We start from the raw sequence: 24,177 nt of genomic DNA on the forward strand, positions 1-24,177 counted from the left end.
CCACTGGCCAAGCAGGTGGCCCATCCATAGATTTCCTTGTAGGGATAGAGCCAGTATTGGGGGTAGGAACCTCTGAGAACCAGCTGCTCCTTCCCCTTAGGCTGGTTCTTGGAACTGAGGCCAAGTTTGGGGACGCTCTCAGCTCAGGATGTCTTCAACCTTTGCAGCTGTTGTCTGCCTGTCTAATGATCCAGCCAGACAGTTCCTTGGATGGCTGTTTCCCTGGGAAACCCAGAGCCTTCTATACTGTTGTTAAGGGGGGGATGGGGTGCCATGGGTTGTGTTTCAGGTTTTACCAACCCCATTTTACAAACCATTCATGGGATTTACACATTTCCTTCTACATATAGATTAAACCTGTACTTGGTAAAAAAAAATTCAAGGAATGTCTAAGTTCCCCATAATTCCCCATTGCAAAGAGAGACTCACTCTTTATAGTTTACTGTATATTGCTCTAGAGTTGTATCTACTAGTAATATCATTATTTTTTTAAGATTTTATTTATTTATTCATGAGAGACACAGAAAGAGAGGCAGAGATATAGGCAGGAGAAGCAGGCTCCCTGTGGGGAGCCTGATATGGGACTTGATCCCAGGACCCCAGGATCACAGCCTGAGCCGAAGGCAGACGCTCAACAACTGAGCCACCCAGGGGCCCCTACTAGTAACATTAATGTCAGCAGATGTTGATGGACTCTTTCATGTATCACCAGATTTCATCCTCACACTAAGTGTGAGATCCCCATTCCATAGTTGAGGAAACTGGGGCGCAGGTGGTCTACATTCACAGTATTAGTGTAAGACACAGGCTAAGCTGCTTAGTGTACAGACCTGTAAATGAGTGCTAGCGCAAAATGGTTTCCTTCTTTCTCACCTGACAGTCCCACTTTGGTGGGGTGCTCAGGGTGCGCTGGTGCCTCACCTCCTTAAGTCATCCAGAAGCCTGGTTCCTCCTGTCTTGTTACTCTGCCTTCCTGTGGGGTGTGGCCCTGGACCATGTGACCTGGTTGGCCTCACTGGCAGATGTCCGCTCTACAGCCTCGGGAAGGCCAGAGGAGGAGGGTGCAGGCTAGAGTTCCATCATCACTGCTGCTCACTCCCCCATTGACTGGGCTTGATCACATGGCCATTCCTAGCTGCAAGGGAAGCTGAGCCCCATCATTCCCACTGGATGGCCCTACATCCTATTGGAATTCACATGGGCTTGTCTGAGTCCCTCTGGGCTGCTCTAACAAAATACCACGGACCGAGCAACTTATAAATAACAGCAATGTATTGCTTACAATTTTAGAGGCTGAGAAGTCCAAAATCAAGGTGCCAGCATGGTCACATTCTGGTGAGGTCCCTCTCCTGGTCTACAGCCAGTGCCTTCCTCTGTGTCCTCAGCGAAAGTGCAAGGAAGCTCTGTGTGGTCACTTTTATTGGGGCACCAGTCCCATTCATGAGGGCTTCTTGCTCATGACCTAATCCCCTCCCAAAGGCCCCACTGAATACTGTCACCTTTGAGGGTTAGGATTTCAACATATGAATTTGGGGGGGGGTGCACATTTAGGCCATCACAGGGGTTTTCATTCTTAGAAGGAAAGGGGAGAGTGGATTCTGGGGACAACTGGAAATTTCAGCTGCAGAGAACTGATAACTAAGTGCCAGGGTGGGAGCCCAGGCAGGCTGGGTTCTCCCAAGCCCTCTGCTCCGGCCTGCCATCGGAGGGGAGTGCCGCCTGTCTCTTGCCTGACCTGCTCCCCACCGACCAGGTGGACATCATGCAGATGTGTGTGGTAGAGCTGAAAGACAGACCAGGCAAGCCGCTCTTCCACCTGGAGCACTACATCGAGGGCAAATACATCAAGTACAACTCCAACTCAGGCTTTGTTCGCGATGACAACCTGCGTCTGACACCACAGGTGAGGCCCCTAGACGGGAGGGTCCCTGTGGGTATGAGGTCTCCCCTCCAAAGTGTCCTCAAGTCTCATGAGACAACCCAGCCAGCTTCTGTGAGCAGACCTAAGGTACCTGCAGGATTAAACAGGCCCCCTTCCTTTGTCTTTTCCTCTGTACAACCTTTCGTGGCAAGGAAGGCCCCACTACGGGCAGAGCTGGGGTGTTACAGCCCCTCCCTTGGTGGTGGCTGACCTGTGTCCATGTAGGCCACACCCTGGTCTCTAGCAGTCAGTCACCTTACTCTTCCTGTCTCCCCCACTCCGCCCCAACCCCTAGGCCTTCAGCCACTTCACATTTGAGCGTTCTGGGCATCAGCTGATTGTGGTAGACATCCAGGGTGTGGGCGACCTCTACACTGACCCACAGATCCACACCGAAAAGGGCACTGACTTCGGAGATGGCAACCTAGGTAGGTGGGGAAAGCCAGCTCATTTCTGTGGAGACCGCAGTCCTTCTACCCCCCCAAAATCTCCCAGCTCTTTGGACACCCAGGGAAACCAGATGAGGTGGCAGGTTGGCCTTTCCAAGATGGTGGGGATGGAAGCTTGGGACACCTGACGCCCGCCACTTCAGCGGATTCGACGCCTGCTCTTGCCACATTTATGGTGTCCCTCACTGCCCTGCTTCTGTCACAAAGCAAAGTGGTGCTCTAGACTTCCTTGCTCTGTCTACAGGTGTCCGGGGGATGGCGCTTTTCTTCTACTCTCATGCCTGCAACCGGATTTGCAAGAGCATGGGCCTAGCTCCCTTTGACCTCTCACCCAGAGAGAGGGACACAGTGAATCAGAACACCAAGCTGCTGGTGAGTGCCCAGGGGGAACCTGCTTAGCCCTTCTGCTGTCAAGCCAGTAAGCTATGCCTCTCTGTGATGGTAGCCCAAGCCCTGTGATACTTACTTGAAGAGTTCCAGGGACAGAAGGACCTCAACCCCCTCTGTGCCCCTCATCCCTCCCAGATCAGTGCACAAAACCCTTCCAAGTGTCCCTATTAACACAATAACTGGGGTCTGCTTGATTGGACCTATTTTGACCAGAGTGAGGAGACCAAGAATGTACAGGTAGTGAGAGGTGTGTGGTATGTGTATTCACGTGACGTGTTGACAAATGGCTGAACTAGACTTGGACCTGGCTCTTTGGGCACCTTGCTGTGTCCAGAATGTACCCATTTCCTCTCCTATTACCTTGATCAGATGCAAGAAATTGTTGGCAAAGACCAGCTTGGGATTCTGGATGCATGGCAGCAGGCATTCCCCCAACTTGGGGCTGTAGAGTTGTGATCAGCACTTTGGGAGTGCTGGCCGGCTTTGAGCTCTTATGCCAGATGCCCCTTTTTAGATGCCTTTGGGTTAATTTCCCACTGGTTATTTTTAGATTTTCTACCAGTCCCTAAGCAGGCATATACAGGAACTATCAACTGAAAGGGCCTCAGGGTTCAGGTGAATAACATGCTATTGGAAGAACCCTTCACTCCCCAGAAGGTTCTGTGTGACACGGGTGTCCCTATTAATTCTCCAGCAGTCCGCCAAGACCATCTTGAGGGGGACAGAGGAAAAGTGTGGGAGCCCCCGAGTCAGGACCCTCTCTGGGAGTCGCCCTCCCTTGCTCCTTCGCCTTTCAGAGAACTCTGGAGATGAGAACATGAGTGATGTGACCTTTGACTCTCTCCCTTCCTCCCCATCTTCGGCCACACCACACAGCCAGAAACTGGACCACCTCCGTGAGTGACGTTTTGGTCCTTGGTCATCGTGCTTGGAGGGGACAGGCAGCAGAAAGAACACGCTAAACTGGCTTTCGCTTATGTTAGGAAATCAGACATGCTAACCAAAAAGGGTCACGGCCCAGATGGTTTTATGAGTGAGTTCACTGAATACATTTTTAAGACGCAAGTCATCCAAATGCTATAAAAACAACCCCTATTTTAGAAAACAGCATAATATTTTTCAGTGTGTTCTGTGAAACTTGCAAAACCTTTATACCAAAATTTAACAAAACAGCAAAAGAAGAAAACCTACATTCCAGCCTCACTTATAAATACACAATATAGGAATTCTAAGTAAGGTCTGAACAGAACCGTTAGTATCCTAAAAGAATAGTCTGTCATAATCAAATAGGGTTTTGACAGGCTTCTGAGAGTTATTCAATGTTAGGAAATCAATGAGCATCATGAGTAGGTCAGAGGAGGAAAGCAGAATCATTATTCCCGAAGTTGGAGTGAGAGTTTGCTGATGTGGACGTGGGATCTGCAGGAAAGAGGGGAGGCAAGGCTGCCTCTAGGGTTTTGATCTGAAGAACTTCAAGGGTGGTATGGCCATTTATGCAGCTGGGGAAGGCCACGGAGGAGCACAGGATGAAGATTTTAGTGTCAAATGTCAAAGAAGCCTTTTAGCCCTTACCCTGAGAAGACTTTGGGTATAGTTTAAAGCAGGATTTGACAGCCTTTTCTTAGAAGGCCAGAGAGTCCATCTTTTAGACTCTGTAGAACATATGGTTTCCACATTAGCAGCATGAATGTGGCCATAGGCGGTACTCAAATGAATACGTGTGGCCTTGTTCCAATAAAGACATTTGAGTTTTATATTCCAGGTAATTTTCACATATCTCAGGTTACTGTTCTTTTAATTTTTTCAACCATTTTAAAATGGAAAAACCATTCTTAAAAACCACCTAAAAAAGAAAACTAATCAGGTTTAGCTGTGGAAGCTCAGGGTGGGAGATAGAAACTGGAAACCACCAGGAAAGAGGTGGTTGGCTGCTAAGCCATCTGAGGCTTCCCCGACTTGTAGCTACCCATTGGGCCCCAAATATATGCATGGCTGTGGTTCCTTCATACCTGCACCTCACTGAAGGCCAACTGTGGCCCATGTGTGTGTGCTTCTATGCATATTGTGCAAGTATATTTGTATTACAGCTTTGCAGAGGCACAGAGGTTAACTCCCTGCTCAGGACCCCACAGCTGGCAAGTGGCAGACTCTGAATAAGTTTGTTTCTTTTTTTTAGGCTTATTTATTTCACAGAGCAAGAGTAGGGGAGGGGCAGAGGGAGAGAGTCCCAAGCAGACTCTGTGCTAGGTGCAGAGCTCGATGCAGGGCTCGATCTCATGACCCTATGATCACGCCCAGAGCTGAAACCCAAGAGTTGGTTGCTTAACCGACTGAGCCATCCAGGCACCCCCAACTCTGAATAAGCTCTTAAAGAAGAAGTATAGCCCCCCTGGTGCTGACAACATTCTTCTATTTTTGCACCTTCTTAAACAAATTTAAAATGGGGACATCTGGGTGGCTCAGTTGGTTGGGCATCTGCCTTCAGCTTGGGTTGTGATCCTGGGGTCCTGGGATCAAGTCCTGAAATGGCTCCCTGCTCAATGGGGAGTCTGTTTCTCCCTCTTCCTCTGCTGCTCCCCGCTGCGTACGCTTTCTTGCTGTCTCTCAAATAAATAAAATATTTGAAAAAAAATTTTAATGCAAAAAGGCCTGTTGGCAGGTGCATTCAGCTCTCAGCTGTATGTAGTTGGTCTTTTAAACAGTTCTAGTGTTAGAGCCAGTGCATTATCTCTGTTTTCTCTTGCCCAGATTGGCCTGTGTTCAGCGACCTTGACAGCATGGCATCCAGAGAGCACGACCATCTGGACAACCACCGGGTAAGCTGGAGAGGGACTGAGGGAGCAAATCTAGGAGGAATAGACTCACTGAATCCTCAGATCCGGAGGCAGGCAGCCCAGGTCTACTCCGGGCACTGCTCAGAGGGCACAGGGGATTACAAGTAACACACAGCCTCCTGCCCAGGGCAGTGGTGTCGTCTGAGAAGAGCTGGATCCATTGTAGTTCCCAAAGATGGTTAGAGATGAAGGAATCCAAATTACCAATAATGCAACCTTCTGGTAAATGTCAAGCAAGCTCAGCCCTGGGGTGGTCTGGTTACAAGTATGTGTGGGTTGCTGTCCTGGGGAAGGGAGCTATCCTGGGTTTCAGACAAGTAACTTTATAGCACAGTCCAATATGATGCTCTCAGGCTGGAAAAACAGGACAGGTTTCCAGCGGCCTCTGGCGGCTCCGTGGTAGGAAGCTAAAGCATCGCATTAGCATTCATGAAAACCTATATTACAGGTCAAAATAAAAACTTAGGGGGGCACCTGGATGGCTTAGTTAAATGTCTGCCTTCTGCTTGGGGCATGATCCTGGAGTCCTGGGATTGAGCCCTGCATTACATTGTGCTCCCTGCTCAGCAGAGAGCCTCCTTCTCCCTCTGCCTGTGTCTCTGCCTCTCTTTGTGTCTCTCATGAATAAATGAATAAAATCTTTAAAAAAAAAAAAAAAGAAAGAAACCAGAATATTTTTTCAGTTCACACAGAACAAAAGCCTTAGGGGAGGTGGAAGAGAAGTCTGTAGGTCAGGGCCTTTTCAGGATACACAGCTCCTTGGGGTGGGAGGATCCCTGGCCAGACCAGAGACCAAGGATTCCATTGTAAATGTTTGCATGCCACACGCCGCCCCCCCCCCCCCCCCCCCCGCCAACTAAGACAGTGATCCATTTACGCTGGTGACACCAAGATTCTTTTATTTTTTAAATTTTTTTAAAAGATTTTATTTATTCATGAGAGACAGAGAGAGAGAGAGAGAGGCAGAAACACAGGCAGAGGGAGAAGCAGGCTCCTTGCAGGGAGCCTGACGTGGTCTCGATCCCTGGTCTCCAGGATCAGACCCTGGGCTGAAGGTGGCACTAAACCACTGGGCCACCAGGGCTGCCCCTCTTTTATTTATTTATTTTTTTAGGATTTTATTTATTTATTTGAGATTGAGAGAGAGAGAGAGCACGGAGAACATGAGCTGGGGAAGGGGCAGGAGGAGAGGGAGAAGCAGACTCCCTACTGAGTAGGGAGCCTGATACAAGGCTTGATCCCAGGGCACCGGGATCATGACCTGAGCCAAAGGCAGACACTTAACTACTGAGCCACCCGGGTGCCCCACCAACCTTCTTTTAAATATATATTTATTAAAGTAAAGGAAAAATGGCTTATCTATAGAGAAATGATAAGTATAAATTCACAAAAGTGGTTTTTACCTGGAGCAGGAGCAGGCTGGGGTAGGGAGGAGTGCATAAGAGGTCTGGATTTTAACAGTAATGTTTTGATTTATTTTAAAAATAAAAGATCTAGGGCAGCCCAGGTGGCTCAGTGGTTTAGTGCCACTGTCAGCCCAGGGCATGATCCTGGAGACTTGGGATCGAGACCCACATCCGGCTCCCTGCATGGAGCCTGCTTCTCCCTCTGTCTGTGTCTCTGCCTCTCTCTCTCTCTCTCTCATGAATGAATAAATAAATAAAATCTTAAAATAAAATACGAGATCTAGGGGCACCTGAGTGGCTCAGTGATTGAACATCTGCTTTGGCTCAGGTCGTGATCCCAGGGTCCTGGGATCGAGTCCCACATCAGGCTCCCTGCAGGGAGCCTGCTTCTCTTTCTGCCCATGTCTCTGCCCTCTCTCTGTGTTTCTTATGGTAAATAAAAATTTAAAAATAAAAATAAAAGATCTAGGCTTGGGGGTGGGGCACCTGGGTGGCTTAGTTGGTTGAGCCACTCTTGATTTCAGCTCCAGTTATGATCTCAGGGTTGTGAGATTGAGCCCTGCACTCAGCATGGAGTCTGCCTAGGCCTCTCTTCCTCTCCCTCTGTCCCTTCCACTCTTCTCTCTCTCTGTCTTTCAAATAAATAACTAGGTAAATAAATAAATAATCAATCAATCTTTAAAAGATCTGAAGAACTAGGGCCTAATGTTAGGAGCTGACAAAGCTAAGTGATAAGTGCATGTGAGTTCATTTAGTATTCTCTGTTCTTAGTGGCATGTTTGAAATACTTCTTAGGAGAACAAAAAAGAAAACATAAAAGTATGAGCTAAATAGTGTTGCAGGTGACATGTGGATATGGCCAGAATTGGATGCTGGTGGACAAATGATTGAAATTTTAGAACTGCTGAAGTATCTAGAAGAACAAAAAATATGTCACAGTTTTGGCAGAGGGCTTCATTGTAGTAAATCTTACTCTCAGTGCTACATTTGTGTCCATAGATCATATCTCAGAAACCAGCCTTTGTTTTTCTGCCTGTGAAATGGGTGAGCTGCTGTTAACAGTAGCACTTCCTCTGATCCACACTCAGTGGGTAATACCTCACTTCATCTTCATCCTTCAGTGTAGGTGCTCTAATGAATCCCGTGGCCAAGGAAACTGCTGCCCAGGGCCTAGCGGGCGAGTCACAAAGTTCAGACTTGAGCCTAGGCAGTCTGGCTCCAGAGCCCGAGCTCTTTGCCATTACTTTGTACTGGTCCCTTGTCACCCAACCAGCAAGGACAGAGGAAAGAGAATGTTAACTGAGGTGATAAGACAAAGGAGAGAGAGCAAATCTGGCTTGGCTGTCCAGAAGTCACCACCACTCAGGGGACCACTGAGACCCTAGGATCATCTTCTCTCTACAGGACTCTGAGAACAGTGGAGACAGTGGATACCCCAGTGAGAAGCGGGGTGAGCTGGATGACCCAGAGCCCCGAGAACATGTAAGGAACCCCCAGGAAATGAGACCAGACTGTTTTGTTGCCTCATTGTCCAGGAGGATGGAAAGGTGGAGGGAGGGGCGGGCAGGAGTGGATCTTGAGAACCTAATAGGTAAATTGATACATGAGATAATTTCAGATAAAAATAAATGCAGGACAGAAGATAAAATGGGGTAATGTGGACAAAAAAAAATTAGAAGGCAAGTGTGAGAGATTAGACAGGGTTGAAAATGTTGGACAACTCTTAAGGCAAAGCTGGAAACTCTGGTTGCTGGGCAGAGAGGATGCTGGGTAATAGGTTGGAAAAGTGCTAGAATAGGTGGAAGGGCCCAATTCCACACATGGTATTCCAGCATCCCTGGGGACTACTCCCAAGGTCTCCAAGGCAACCCATCAGCATCCTGGTGAGGGTGGCTCAGGCAATGGCTTCCACTTAGAGGTTTTGACGTGTGCCAGAGTTGAGTGTGAACATCCACGCCAGTCTTGCTGGAAATCCCTTGGTCTCAGCTTTGTTACTACAAATAAGACTGTTATGGGAGCTTTGGTAAGAGGAAGGACGTTTTCTTGGTGCTTGTCTGCCATGATCCTGTGCCTTTGAGTCATTTCCACCTGTGCATACAGAGAGGGTGAGAGGAAGGCTGTGGGCACATCAGCTTATTAGTCCTGCGTCGTTACTCAGCATCCTCTCTGCTTGGCACCCAAGAGTTCCAGCTGCCCTTCCTAGGAGGCAGGCTTGTCCCTTAAGAGAAGGGCCCCTGGAAGGAGGGTGCCCTGGAGTCCCCTGCATGGAGGGAAGGTGGGGACCAGTTCTTGGGAGCCAGGGCTGCTCTGTGACTCATTCTGCCCTTCTCTTCCCTCAGGGCCACTCAAACGGTAACCGGAAGTACGAGTCAGACGAAGACAGCCTGGGCAGCTCTGGACGGGTAATGCGCCCCAAGGCATCCTTGTCATGGCTGCGTGCTTGCATTTTCTAACCTCTGCTTCTCCTCCCTTGTGTCACTGCTGTCTGCCCAGGCACTTCACATACCACCAGCTAATGGAAGATTTTTGCAAAGGAACCAGTCCCTTTGGCAAATACTTTTTGAGGCCCTGACCTAGTAGGGATCTGTGGAGAGGAATAGAGAACAGGGTAGCCTGTCCTGGACGGGGGCTTATAAGGGCCACAGCTCACATGTCAAAGTAATGCCCGTATAACCTCATAGCATTAGTTAATTTACTTCTTGCAACCACCCAATGAGACAGGCTAACATTATTCATCCCCATTTTACATATGAGAAAATGGAGATCTCGAGCAGCTTTCCCCAGTTTAGCCGGCAAATATTTCCAACAAGCATCTCAGGAGTTTGTTATCGGGCAGATAACAGATGTAGGAAGACCAGCCCTCAGGAGCCCTTCTCTTGCTGACTCTGAAACATGCTTCGAACCTCTCACCTTCCAGCCTTTGCTAAGGCGAGTGTCCCACCTGCCAGCTCCTTTTTCCCACTGTGGTCACATCTCTTCAAAGCCTACCTGTTCCCCCAGACTGGTCCCCTTTGGCACCTCCTACAGAACCTTCCCCGATAGCCCCAGCAGGCTTGACTTTTGCTCTGTCCGGACGTAGATCATTTACCCCGTGGTATTTATTTACCACATGGTACAAGGTCTCCGCATGATGTGGAGCAGAGTTGTTCAACCATGGTACTACTGACATTCTGGGCTGGGCCCTTCTTTGTCATGAGGGGTGCCCTGTACATTGCAGGATGTTTACTGTGCACGTACACACAGCTGCCTGGCTCTGTCCTGTAAGGACCTTTGGAAGAGCGTCTTTAACTGGGAACATGACACATTTTCAAAACCCATTCCCCAAAGCATCCTGTTGATTCCGAGAGAAAAGCGGAGTGGGTGTGCTGTAGGGTCTGAAGTCAGACTTTTCTGATGTATTGTATGGGTCGCAGGCCAAGGGGGCAGCTTAGTGTCCAGCTTCCTCAAGCAAACCCTGCCTGATAAATGAAGCAGAAGCACTTTGAACTGCTACAGTGCATTCTGCTGGCCTTTGTGTCCTGGTGCTCTAATATGCTCTCTGTGCCCATAAATTGGCAGGATTTGAGGGATTAGAAATGGAGTTGTGTTTGTCCAAGAAAATTTGACACCTTAAGGACTTGCCCTCTGCATCTTGCCAGCCAGGCTTGTGCAGTAGGAGCAACCGACGGCTGGTGGTGGCGCCTGCATCCCCGCCCCTCGTTCCCTGGCCTGTAAACCACTGTGCCTGGTTCTCTCCTTCAGGTCTGCGTGGACAAGTGGAATCTCCTCAACCCCTCCCGCCTCCACCTGTCAAGACCTTCTGCTGTGGCCCTGGAAGTGCAAAGGCTTAATACTCTGAACCTTGAAAAGAAAATCGGGAAGTCCATTCTGGGGAAGGTACCAGTGATGCCCATTTCAGAGCCCTCTTGCCACTGACCCAGAGCCTGGCCCACGCTTCTACTCCGCTAACGGTTCCTCCTGCAGGCTGGCTGGGCGGCCCTGGGGTGCAGGTGCTCAGGCAGCTGAGCCAACACCTAAGTCTGTGTGGCAGGTGCATTTGGCCATGGTGCGCTACCATGAGGGTGGACGCTTCTGTGAGAAGGGCGAGGACTGGGACCGTGAGTCAGCCGTCTTCCACTTGGAGCACGCAGCCGACCTGGGCGAACTGGAGGCCATCGTGGGCCTGGGGCTCATGTGCTCACAGCTGCCCCACCACATCCTGGCTGATGTCTCTTTGAAGGTGAGGGGTGGAAGGGACCCAGCCATGATCTCCAAGTTGTGAGTTTGAGCCCCATATTGGTTGGAGAGATTACTTAAAATTAAAATCTTTAAGGTGCACCTGGGTGGCTTAGTTGACTATGCATCTGATTAAGCAGTTAGCATTGATTTTAGCTTAGGTCATGATCTCAGGGTTGTGGAATAGAACCCCGTGCTAGCTCTGCACGAGGTGTGGAGCATAAGATTCTCTACTTTCCTCTCCCTCTGCCCCTCCTTCTCTCTCTCTCTCTCTCTCTCTCTCATATTTTGTTTATTCATGAGAGCCAGAGAGAGCCAGAGACATAAGCAGAGGGAAGAAAAGCAGGCTCCATGCAAGGAGCCCATTGTGGGACTCGATCCTGGGACTCCGGGATCACGCCCTGAGCCAAAGGCAGATGCTCCACCACTAAGCCATCCCCCACTCTCCCTCTCTTAAAAAAATAAAATCTTTAAGAAAAAAAATTGTTGATAATCTCACAGTTGGTTGTCACGAGACTGTACAGCTGGCTGCAGCATACTGCTGCCTTTGGCCTGTTCCCCCAGTATCTGCCACAGAGCCTGGCACAGAGAGGACACTCAGAGGGATCTGAGGGCTGAATAAAGTAATCTCAGAGCCCAGAATGAGTGGTGAGGGGCCAGGACTGGGGGAAATCTCCTTGTGAACTCAAGCTGTTTACATAAACCACACCCTGGCAACTCTGTAAAGGGATTTATAAGCCATTTCAGTTTCCCCATCTGTAGGCTTTCCAAAGGCCTTTCTCTGGGGGATGGACTCTGGCAGCTTCCCCTAGCAGGAGTGTGGTTGGACAGAGCTTCGCGGTTAGGATAGGGCAGGCAGGAAGGAAGTGAGCTGTGTCCCAGCAGGCTTCTGGCTTAGCAAGTAAAACGGTGGTGTGCCCGGAGAAGCCGCTGTGTGCTCTAGAAAGCCCATCACCCATTTTCTACAATGCCACCCTTGTTTTTTAAAAAGATTTTATTTATTTGTCAGAGAGAAAGAAAGCACAAGCAGAGGGGGTGGCAGGTATAAGGAGAAGGGAGCCTAATGTGGGGCTCAATCCTAGGACCCTGAGATAATGACTAGAGCTGAAGGCAGATGCTTAACCGACCGAGCCACCTAGACATCCCGTTCAATGCCGCTTCCTTTGGAACTTTTGTTGTTGTTTTGTTGCTAAGACATTTATTCACTCAGCACATGCTTTTTGAGACTCTCCTACACTTGGCTCTGTCCTAAGTTCCTGCTCTCAAGGACCAGACTTTTCAGGTGGAAAAGGACATAGTAACAGACTGTAATTAACAAATAAGAATCTTACAACAGAATTAAAAATAGCCTCTATTGAGCACTTCCTGTGCCAGGCATTATTCTAATATGCTGGGGAAAAAATATGACAGGGAATGTAACTGAAAGTAGCTGGATAGGCCTCTTGTATTAGGACACAGGTTCTAGCTGCAGGGGAGGCTAAGAAATGTGGTCTTCAGGTGGTCAGCCAAGTGCCGGCAAAAATGTGGCAGAGGAGGATGGATTTGAGGACAACTGGTGGTTCCTGCCACGCTTCTCGAAGCCCGAAGGTTGAGAAGGGCCTTGTGGGCTGATATGAGGGTTTGGGATTTCTCTGAGTGAGATAAGAAGCCATGGAGCAGCTTTTGAGAGAGTACTGTGACCTGACTTGGTCTTTAAAGGCATCTCTGTGGCTGCTGCTATTGGAGGATCTTGAAAGAGCAGAATGGAAGCAGGTAGGAATGTGCAGTGTTGGTGGGAATGTAAAATGGTGTGGCCACAGTGGGAAACAGTTGGACTACTCCTCCAAAGGCTAAGCATAGTGATACATGTGATCCAGCAATTGCACTCCTAGGTATCTACCCAAGAGAATAAAAACACACATCACATGAAAACTTGTAACAGATATTCATAGCAGCATTATTCATAATAGCCAAAAGGTGGATACGATCCACCAACTGATAAATAAAATGTGGTGTATTCATACAATGGAATGTTATTTGGCCAGAAAAAGAACAAGGCACTGATAAAATAAAACCTTTATGCTAAGTTTTTTTTTAAAGATATTATTCATTTATTCATGAGAGATACACAGAGAGAGAGAGAGAGAGGCAGACACAGGCAGAGGGAAAAGCAGGCTCCACGCAAGGAGGCTGATGTGGGACTTGACCCTGGGTCTCCAGGATCACACCCTGGGCTGCAGGCGGCACTAAACCACTGCGCCACTGGGGCTGCCACCTTTTATGCTAAGTTAAAGAAACGAGTCACTGTAGGCCACATAATGTATGATTGCATTTATATAAAGTGTCCAGAATAGAGCAATTTCTAGGCCAGTGGTTACTTAGAGCTGGGTGGGATAGGGGCATTTGGGAAATGATAGTGGGACGGTATGATCTTTTGGTTTCTTCTTGGTCTGATGAAAATATTCTGAAATTGATAATGGTGATAGTTGCACATTCTGTGAATATACTAAAACCACTGAATTATGTGCTTTAAATGGATAAATTATATGGTATGTGAATTACATCTCAATAAAGCTGTTAAAAACTTTAAACAATAAATAAAAACTTTTACTTTTTAAAAGATTTTATTTATTTATTTGAGAGAGAGTGAGCGAGAGAGAGAGAGCACACAAGCAGGGGCAGAGGGAGAGGGAGAAGCAGATTCCTCTGCTGAGCAGAAACCCTGACATGGGGCTCAATCCTGGGACCCCAACGACCATGACCTGAGCCAAAGGCAGATGCTTAACTGACTGAGCCACTCAAGCACCACCCCCTTGAAGCAGGGAGCCCCACTGGAGGCAAGAAATGATGTAGCTCTCTGGAAGAATCGGAGCAGATGGAGTACAGTGAGCCAGAGTGGGCTGAGCTTGCATTCCTCCCTGCCTCATCTCGGTCTCTCTCCCCCTCTTTGGTTTGTACTGACAGGAGACAGAAGAGAATAAGACCAAAGGATTCGAATACTTACTGAAGGCAGCTGAAGCTGGCGACAGACAGTCCATGATCCTGGTGGCTCGGGCTTTTGACACCGGCCAGAATCTCAGCCCAGACAGGTACTGTGGCTGTCACTCAGGGATTGCTGGTGGGATCTTGGGCTGCAGGTGGGGACCTCCCATCAGTATCAGCACAGACCCGGGTTCTGGGCTCAGCTCCCCTAGACCCACCTACTGGGGACAAGTTAACTTCACCTCCCTGAAGTCAGTCTCTTCATTGTGTGAAGTAGGAATAATTAAAGAACCTGTATCCCAGGGTGGTTGTGTAAGGGTTAATTGAGATGATGCCTATAATTCTCACGGTGTTGGGAGATACAGCGTGAGATAAATGACAGACATCTTGGCCATTATGTGAAAAGATTTGCTTTCGATCCAGAGTGTTTATCCCTAGATAAAAGGTTTAAGGGTGATTATTTTCATTTATTTTTTATTTTATTTTATTTTTATTTATTTATTTATTTATTTTAAAGATTTTATTTATTTATTCATGATAGAGAGAGAGAGAGAGGCAGAGACACAGGCAGAGGGAGAAACAGGCTTCATGCTGGGAGCCCAACGCGGGACTCGATCCCGGGACTCCAGGCCAAAGGCAGGTGCTAAACCACTGAGCCACCCAGGGATCCCCTTCATTTATTTTTTTAAAGAACGCTTTTATTTTTAAAAATATCTTAAAAGATTTTATTAATTTATTAGAGAGAACATGAGTGGGGGGGGGGAAGAGGGAGAAGCAGAATCCCTACTGAGGAGGGAGCCTGATGCGGGGCTCGATCCCAGGACCTTGGGATCATGACCTGAGCCAAAGGCAGATGCTTAACCAACTGAGCCACCCAGGCGCCCCAAAGAATACTTTTTATGTATGTATGTATGTATTTATTTATTTTTAAGAGACAGAGAGTGTAGGAGGAGGGACCAGGGGGGAGGAAGAGAGAGGATCTGTGTCCCCACTGAGCACAGAGCCTGCAGGGCTCAATCTCACAACCCTGAGATCATGACCTGAGCAGAAATCAAGAGTTGGTTGCTTAACCCACTGAGTCACCCAGGTGCCCCTCTACTTTTATTTATATTATTTTTCACTTCTGAGAGGGAGGAGGGAAGGAAGCAAGCTCAAGGAGTGGTTCAGTCTTGGTATGAGTTTCCAGGGTGAGTCTGAGTCTCCTGGAGACTATGGCTCTGCAAATGCCAGCACTTTTCCAGCTGTCCCTCAGGCTGAGATGCCAGGACTAGTTTCTGTAGTGGGAGGAAGAGAGGGTAGCCCAGCTTCACCTCATCTCCTAGGCTTAGCCAGTGGGAAGTCCCAGTGGTCCCAACAGTAGAGATCATTTGGGGGAATTGAACTGGTCATGGGACCCATTGCTCAGCCCTGTGGCTCCCCCTGGATCTCAAATACCCCTGCTATCCTCTGGGGCCCTGGCTTTCTGGATGGAAGCAGGGTGGGCACTTTCATTGTCTATACCTACAAGGTTGGAACAGCCTGGAACTTCCCTCCTCTTTGGGTCAAGGTCTTATCTCCCCTCCCTGGGTTTAAGGAAAGTCAGGACTGTGGCTGGGTCATACCCAGCTCTCAGTGTCTAAAATGTCTTGTTATGTGACATCCTGCCTGTATTACATATGCAGTCCAAGAATTTATCAAATTCTACTATGTAACAATAATTCCTCTTCTATTTGGACCACATCTATATATGTGTGATTTTATTTCACTGAGAGCAAGAATCAGGTGTCCTGCATCTCTTGAATCCCAGCACTTATTGCAGGGCCTGGGTTAGTGGTTGAATGAATGAACCGACACTTCTCTCTGACATAGAGCAAGTATATTTTAGCCTCATTGTATGGGTGACTCAACTAGTTCTGAGAAGCGAAGGGACTTGCCCATGGTGAGATAGCTAGTAAGTGACAGGGCCAAATCTGGGGCCCTCTCCCCTCTCCTCCAGTCCGCTGTGTACTGGCCTGCTTCTCCGTGGACTCAGAGCTATACTGGCATGGAGAGGCGGTGAACAAAAAAGACATGACTTGCTTATGTCAGGTCAAATGCCGACATGTCCGGCGCCCATTGATTGCAGTGGGGAAGCAGGGCTTGGGTGGGAGGCCTGGAGGTGGGCGTTGAGTATTTGTTTCTGAGGTCCTTAAGAAGTCTTTGCTCTGTGTGTTTTCTCTTCATGCCTTTGTTTGCTTTTTATTCAAGATGATGGGGGGGGGTTGTTTTTAAGAATTTTTTTAGTATTAAAAAAAAAGAATTTTTTAGTATTAAGGCTGTCAACTCTTAGGCATAGGCTTCTGTCTCTCTCTCTCTCTTTTTTTTTTTTTTTTAAAGATTTAAAAATTTTTTTTGACAGAGCCAGAGAGCACAAGTGGGAGGAGTGGCAAAGGGAGAGGGAGAAGTGGGTTCCCCGCTGATCAGGGAGCCCTATGCAGGGCTCGATCCCAAGATCCTTGGATCATGACCTGAACAGAAGGCAGACGCTTAATGGACTGAACCACCCAGGCACCCCCATAGGCTTCTCTTTTTTAAAAAAATGTTTTTCAGAGATGGGTATCATCAATGGGGGGTGGAGGGTGGCACATGTACCTCTGGATGACCATTGTTACTGGGTTTGGGACAGCTGGTTTTTAATATTCATGTAGTTAAATCTATCACAATTTTCTTTTATAGCTTCTGCTATAGTCATTTTCTTATTCTTCTTCCTCATTCCAAGCAGTTCCAGCCTCTTCCATTCAGGGAGCGTTAATTAAGGGCCAGCTCTGGGTAAGGCAGGGCCCCATGTAGGCCCAAATTTGCATTTATGTGGTTTCAACCTTCTCAGAAGTGACCCTTTGATACAGGGAAGGAACAGTCATTGGAAATTACGAGGCAGGGTGGGCACCCTGACCACTGGGTGTAGAGTCGGGTGGGGGTGGGCAGGGAGAGATTAGGCCCTTTCTCCTCTTTCCTGTATAATGTTTTTGGGGCAATTCTCCTTTGCCCTTTTAGACTGGGGAGGGTCAAAGCTGAAAAGAGTGAGATCACATCATTTAGTGGCTCCCAGTCCACTATTAAAATCCTAGTTTGTTGGATATGTCACTGGTAATTTTCAAATGAGTTGCCCTTTGTATGAAATAAAATGGAATCAATGTTATCTCCTGAACCCCATCCCAGCCAGCCACTTGTTTACATTTATACATTCAGCAGACATTTAGAGAGGCTAATCTATTTGCCAGGCCCTGGAAATGCAACACTGGATAACACAAAGTTCCTGCCTTCTTGGAGCTTATGTTCTAGCCAGGGGAAACCATGATACCCAAGTGAATAAGGAAACAGAAGAGTTAGAGATTGAGTTAATTGTAGGAAGTAGGGTGTGCCTCTGACGAGGTGACATATGAGCTGAGGTTGGGGGGATGTAGAATCAGGTATGGAAAGACAAAGAATGAATGCTCCAAGTGGAGGGAGCAGCAGGTGCAAGGGCCAAGGAGCAGACAGGGTCAGGCATGTTCAGGGAAGAGAAAGGGGCCCAGCCAGTCTGGCATGGAGGGAGCTTTAATGGGTTAATGGGAGCCAAGGCAGCGGTAGATCCAGGTCAGGTAGGACCTCAGAGGAGAGGCCAGCAAGTCACTGGAGCTGTTTGCTCCTGGAACATTTCACGAGACCTATAGACTTTCTTATCTGCATCTCTCTTTGCTCTTTCCTGATGTGCTATAAATAGTTACTCACATGCTTAGTACAATCTAAGAAAAAGAGCCCGCTGCCCTGTTTGCTCTGTATTTCACATTGTTCAGATTTGATTGGAACCTGTGTATGCCCTTGGTGGCTTGGCCTTCTATGTGCTATAGTAGGGAAAAAGAGTTGAGAGCTGAGGGGTGGAGCCACTCTCTCTGAAGAGAGAGAAACCCACTCTTCAGGGGGGAGCCCTGTGTTGTGCTGGAGGAAAGCCAGAGTTGGCTAGCACTGGGAGGGCATAGGATGGGGCTGAGTGGTTACTGTTAGCTTGGATGGTTCTGGAGGCCTTGGCAGAGGGTCCCCCACCCACCTTTTCTCCTACTTGAGTCATAGGGCAGATTGGCTGGTGTCCTAACCACTGCAAATGCTAGCCCACAGTGTGATTTTATACAAACTAGGAATATTGCCCTCTTCCTTAAGATACTCTACATCATCTGTTGGAAAATTGTGTAATACACCAATCTTGCTAAGGAAAGCTACTTGACTGCTGTCTTAATATCTAAATCTGCAATGTGAATGACACCCCGTAGATATAGCATTGGGTACTGTGGGTCGTGAATCATAGGTGGTGGCCCCACTGGGATCCCTGACTTGCCCCTCCTGCTGATGGGCCTCCTCCCTCCTGTCTGTTGCCATGGTAACCTCTAACTTTATCTCTCTATCTCTATCTCCTGGAAGGTCCCAGGACTGGCCAGAGGCTCTGCACTGGTACAACACTGCCCTGGAGATGACAGACTGTGATGAGGGCGGCGAGTATGATGGGATGCAAGATGAGCCTCGGTACATGCTGCTGGCCCGGGAGGCTGAGATGCTGTTCATCGGTGGCTGTGGGCTAGCGAAGGACCCACAGAGATCAGGTAAGGTCTGGCAGACCTGCCCCTGGTAGGGGATGGGGAGCAGGGCTGGGCTGGAAGGGACATAATTCATGTCTCAGTGGAAATTATAGCAAAATGCAGGGCTGAGTCTCTTCTTTCATTGGAGAGAAGAAGGATTCCTACTGGCCCTGTATGCCTCCAGGATGCCCATGTGATGCTGGTTCAGGTGGGGGCTTTATGGAGCTGGTATACAGATGAACATTCTTATTTCAATAGTTACATATTAGGAGTTTGGTAGTTTTGCAGTTTTAAAAATTGAACTGACATTTTCATAAAATTCACCATTTTTATTTTTATTTATTTATTTATTTTTAAATATTTATTTATTCATGAGAGACACACACACAGAGAGAGAGGCAAAGACCTAGGCAGAGGGAGAAGCAGGCTCCCTGCAGGGAGCCCAATGTGGGACTCCATCCTGGGACTCCAGGATCACGCCCTGGGCTGAAGGCAGTGCTAAACCTCTGAGCCACCTGGGCTGCCCCAAATTCACCATTTTTAAGTGTATGTATGGTTCAGTGGCTTTTAGCCCCCAGGTGCGCCCCCATTTTGTTTATCAATTCATTAGTTGATATGCCTGATCTGTATATTTTTTCTATTACATAATAAACATACTGAACTCCTGATTTCATAGGATGAGCCTAAATTTAAGTTTTTTAAGGTGGTATTAAAAAAAAACAAACTAAGCAAATAATAGTGGAATTCTATAGTCCCTTATTTAAAATTTCTAAATCCAAAAAACTCTGAAAACCAAGTGTTTTTGTATACCTTGCACAGATTTTCTTGGAAGCAAAACCCCTCCAGAGCTGACATGAGGCTGTTAATAATCTTTATTTCTTCTAGTTTATTTCTTCCACTTTTTCACGCAGTCCCACAATTGGGTCTTATAAAAATCCCCTGCCTGATTCTCATTGGCTCAAATGCAATCACCCACCCACCTCCTAAACCAATCACTGAGCTCATTGAGATGGCTTACTCTGATTGGCTGCGCCGCAGTCTGGTTGTCTGATTGGCTCTGTGTGATTCCTCCGGGCCTGGTGGGAATGGAGGGAGTGCTCTGATTGGCCAGGCTGGAACCACGTGTCCACCCGGGTTCCAGGGAGGTTGAGGGGATAAGGAGTCGTTTGGCTCCTTAAAGAAATCTCAGGGTGCTGTTCCCAGGGAGGGGTCGGGGAAGGGGCGCTGGCAAAAACGACAGGTGATTCACCTCTTGGTGCCCCGTTTTGCTCTTCTTCAGGCGACTTGTACACGCAGGCAGCCGAAGCGGCGATGGAAGCCATGAAGGGCCGGCTGGCCAACCAGTACTACCAGAAGGCGGAGGAGGCCTGGGCGCAGATGGAGGAGTAGCTTGCCCGGGAAATCACTGCCGGCCAGCCCCGCGCAAGAGGGCTAAGACGGGGCGGGGGAGGGAGAAGACTTATTGACTTATCTGGGGTTTTTTTGGCGAGGAAGGGCAAGTATTTTTAGTGTGCTGTAAATTAACTTTTGTATTTTGTTTTTTGACTCTTGAAAATGTCTTTTCTACGAGTGGAGACACTTAGTTGTCCTTTGGGGCAGCATCTTGGGGAGCAGGAATTGAAAAAGCAGCCTAATGAACCAACATATGGTTTTAAGGGTTTTTTTTTTGTTGTTGTTGTTTTGGTTTTTTGGGGGGGGGGGGTTGGTCATGTGATCTAAGAAAATGCATTACCACCATGGATAAAAAATTAGGGCTTTGCTCACCGGCTGTTTCAGGCTGTACTGAAATGAAATCTCAGGTCCACAGAATTTGTATCCTGAGTTGTGATGGGGAAGGTAGAGCTGCACATCAACTTTCCATGGGGTGTGTGTTTTCATGACTGAGTGCCAAGCCTTAATTCTCAGAGCATTTGGAAGCATGCATGGCATTGTTCTGTGGATATGAGATTGCACGGTACCCGGCCCCCTTCTGCTGGTGGCAAAGGCCCGCCCACTGACCCTTTGCTAATCTTTTAGTTTAATTTCCTTCCCGAGTGCAACTGATTTTCTGGAATACAGCCAAATTCCGTTTTGTAGCATGACTTCTACAGTGGGTTTTATAAAACAGGTTTGATTTTTGTATGCACATGTTTACTACCTCTAACTTATCCATCAGCTAGTGTGGAATTGGGTGCGCCTCAACCTTTTATATGTAAGAACAGCAATTTGGAATTGGAGCCTTTCCTCCAAGCAGACATAGTCTGCATCTCAGCGGCAGCATCCACCGTGTAACTGAAGTGTCTTTGTACGGTGTTTCTCTGTGTTTTCTTAGCATCTCACGTTGGTATGTAGGCTCTGTTCCCCAGCCCCTGTCCTTGCCATTTTCTGTTTGAAGTTGGGCTGATTTTCTTGTAAATTGCAGCAGTAAGAGTTCAGCAGCAGCCCCTTGAGATTTATCCAAGATGTTTGAGGATGAGAGGGCAAGAACTCTAAACACTCATTAATTCCAGTAGTTTCCCCAGGGCCAGGCTGCGTCTCTCTGTACTTAATGAGCTTTCCCTTTAAAAGGAATAAGACTTAATATGACTCAGCTGGTGTGTCAAAGCAAACACACTGCTTTGATGGAGCCCAAGTGCCAAAGCAGCCTCTCTTTCTGTGTTTAAAAATGAAAACATAAAAAAGCAGAATGTGACATACAGACCGTTCTTATCTGTCTATTAAAACAGCTCTTTCAACACATTACTGTTAAGTGCTGTGGATGGCCTGGATAGATAGCTAAGCAAATGCTCATTGAGGAGTCAGTGAACCTGTGTATGCATTGTGTTTGGAACTGCAGACTGTGCCCTAGGGGAAAAAAAATCAAACATACTCAGAATTACCCTTGAAAAATATCCTTTAAACCACCTGTAAATTACAGTATCCCTCATTTTTGTGTGGGTTCACCACAACTGGCTTCATTTATGAGTTGGGACTAATCACCCTGTTTTCATTTGTACTCAATCAAGAAGTTGGCTTGCATTAGGTTTTTTGTTTGTGTGTTTTAAACCAGTGCATATAGTTAAATTGCATATGGTAAATGTACATGAGAAGCAGCTTGCTTGTGACTTATCTCTTACCTCTGGTAAAGGGCCTGATAGTAAATATTGTAGGCTTTGTAGGTCCATATGGTCTCTGTTGTAACGACTCAGCCCTGGTGTTATAGTGAAGAAACACCCAGGAACAGTACCTAAATGAATGAGCTTGGCTGAAATTCCAATGAAACTTTATTTACAAAAATAGCCTGCCCAGGCAGTAGTTTGCTGACTCCCACTCTAATCCTTGACAAAGGGTTACTCTGAAGGCAAAAGCTATCTCAGTTTTTCAGCTTTCAGTGCTCAAAAACACAGTGCTTTGGCAAAGTAGTCACTCAATAAATGTGTGAGCAAATGGAGAACCAACCCTAGTCAGCACCTAATCCATGGCTCTGATTTCTTTCAACCAGTTAATGACTTGTCTGAATTGGCTTTCAGTGTCACTCCTCCAGTTCCATCCACCCACCTCTATGGCCTTAACTCAGCTAGCTTCTCTTCCAGGAGGCTGGGATGGCCTGGATAGATAGCTAAGCAAATGCTTATTGAGGAGCAGTGAGAGTACAATGATCTGCAAAATACCAAGATCTTGAGCCAGTAGGAGAACTTACCCCACCTTCGAAACCTAGTTTTGTGTCTGCTAAAGGTGGTTAGGGCATCTTTTTTGTTTCAGATTCTGGGCATGCAAAAGACAGAGAACCCCAGGACATTCCAGCCTAATTGGGAAGACATCAGAGACCATCTTCAAGTGCAAGGGGCAGGTGAAGGTCCAGAAGATCAGCAGAGTCTGGGATATAGTCCCATATCTTCCATCATAGATGGAGAAACCAAGGTTTTGAAAGATAAGACTCTCGCTGTGACCCTGCTGGTTAGCAGCTAGCTGCAGCTAAGATTTGAAAGCTGCTGTTATTTAGAGGATCCTGGGAATAAAAGTTAAAATTAATCTAGAGTATAATGTCCCTTTCAGTTTTGCTATAGGTTTTGTTTCTTTTTTTTAAAGCAGACTTTTTGGATGTAAGGAGGGAAAAACCATCCCCAACCCCAGTGCATCTGAATATCCCTTCCCATCCCCTCCCCTGGGGCACTGTGGGAATTCATCATCAAATGCAAACTTGGGGAACCAAGCCAGGTAAATCACCCTGGTTGCTATCTTAGTGACTTCCTTTCATCCCAACACATTTGTCTGCAGTACTGGACATGATTTACAAATCAACACGTTTACAAAGGTATATGCAGCTTATGTGGGGGAAAGGGGACAATATGCATTTTCTCTGCATGGATTTATGCCTTTTACTCCTGTTTCTTGTCTCAAGGTAACCATTTAACCAAAATGAGGTGGATCTTGGGTGGGGCCCAGAGGAATGGCCTGTGTTATAAATTTATTTTTGCATATGTACCAAGTTCCATATCGTCTTTTCAAATAAAGTGGTTTCTTTCTTTCCGGTCTCAAATACAAATGACTCCTAGTAATAAGGGACAAAGTGGCTGCCTGGATGAAGTAGCTGTCTGGAGGGCCCAGGGTTCATCTGAAAAGAGCAGGTGGGATTCAGCTCCAAGTGATTGTCACCATGGGAAGTGTGTGGGCACAGTGTCACCCCATTTTCCAGTCTTTCAAGAGCTGCTGAAATTGGATTTGTTAATGCAAGGTCTCCTGATTTTTAATATTTTTAATAAATTCTAGTTTTTAAAAAAATTTTGTCTAGATTTGGCCCTACATTGTCCGTTGCTTTCAAGTATGTGAACTTCTTTTTTTCCTGATTTTTCTCATCCATAAAACAGAATAATCCTTACATTTCAGGGGATCCCTGGGTGGCTCAGCGGTTTAGCGCCTGCCTTTGGCCCAGGGCGTGGTCCTGGAGTCCCGGGATCGAGTCCCACGTTGGGCTCCCGGCATGGAGCCTGCTTCTCCCTCCTGTCTCTCTCTCTGTCTATCATAAATAAATAAATAAATAAGTCTTATTAAAAAAGGGGATCCCTGGGTGGCTCAGAAGTTTAGCGCCTGCCTTTGGCAGGGGGCGTGATCCTGGAGTTCTGGGATCAAGTCCCGCGTTGGGCTCCCTGCATGGAGCCTGCTTCTCCCCCTCCGCCTGTGTCTCTGCCTCTCTCTCTCTCTCTCTATGTCTATCGTGAATAAATAAAAAATTTTAAAAAATCTTTACATTTCAGAGTTGTCATCAGCCTCAAAAAAGATAATGCATGTTAAAGATGCTTTGTGATCCAGAACTTAAGAAAATCGTGGTTGCTGGTATGAGCATTTGGTTTCAGATTAATGCTTTTTTTAACTTCAAGAAATTTGAACTTAAGCCTAGTACATTGAAGTCACATACTTTGGTCCATTTCCTCCTGAGTCCCCACCAAAATGACAGAAAGGAGATTTTCTTAATGG

General features: G+C 47.2%; 1 protein-coding gene across 7 annotated transcripts in view; it reads left to right on the forward strand.

Moving 5' to 3' along the window:
• Positions 1-23,484, forward strand: part of EEF2K (eukaryotic elongation factor 2 kinase) — a 65,315-nt gene extending 41,831 nt beyond the window's left edge. For 4 of the 7 annotated variants that reach the window (XM_072836129.1, XM_072836130.1, XM_072836131.1 and 1 more), the window contains exons 7-18: positions 1,754-1,903; positions 2,217-2,349; positions 2,615-2,742; positions 3,455-3,656; positions 5,509-5,576; positions 8,405-8,482; positions 9,340-9,402; positions 10,742-10,876; positions 11,031-11,219; positions 14,159-14,283; positions 18,590-18,768; positions 20,024-23,484. In XM_072836129.1, coding sequence (XP_072692230.1) covers positions 1,754-1,903; positions 2,217-2,349; positions 2,615-2,742; positions 3,455-3,656; positions 5,509-5,576; positions 8,405-8,482; positions 9,340-9,402; positions 10,742-10,876; positions 11,031-11,219; positions 14,159-14,283; positions 18,590-18,768; positions 20,024-20,133 — 1,560 coding nt within the window. In that variant the 3' untranslated portion in view covers positions 20,134-23,484. Of the gene's footprint in view, positions 1-1,753; positions 1,904-2,216; positions 2,350-2,614; positions 2,743-3,454; positions 3,657-5,508; positions 5,577-8,404; positions 8,483-9,339; positions 9,403-10,741; positions 10,877-11,030; positions 11,220-14,158; positions 14,284-16,916; positions 16,964-18,589; positions 18,769-20,023 lie in introns of all 7 variants that reach the window. The other 3 variants (XM_072836133.1, XM_072836134.1, XR_012035582.1) reach the window with 2 other exon arrangements.
• Positions 23,485-24,177: the final 693 nt, after the last annotated feature.

This window comes from Canis lupus, chromosome 8 (genome assembly GCF_048164855.1).
Source record: "Canis lupus baileyi chromosome 8, mCanLup2.hap1, whole genome shotgun sequence".
Taxonomy (NCBI): domain Eukaryota; kingdom Metazoa; phylum Chordata; class Mammalia; order Carnivora; family Canidae; genus Canis; species Canis lupus.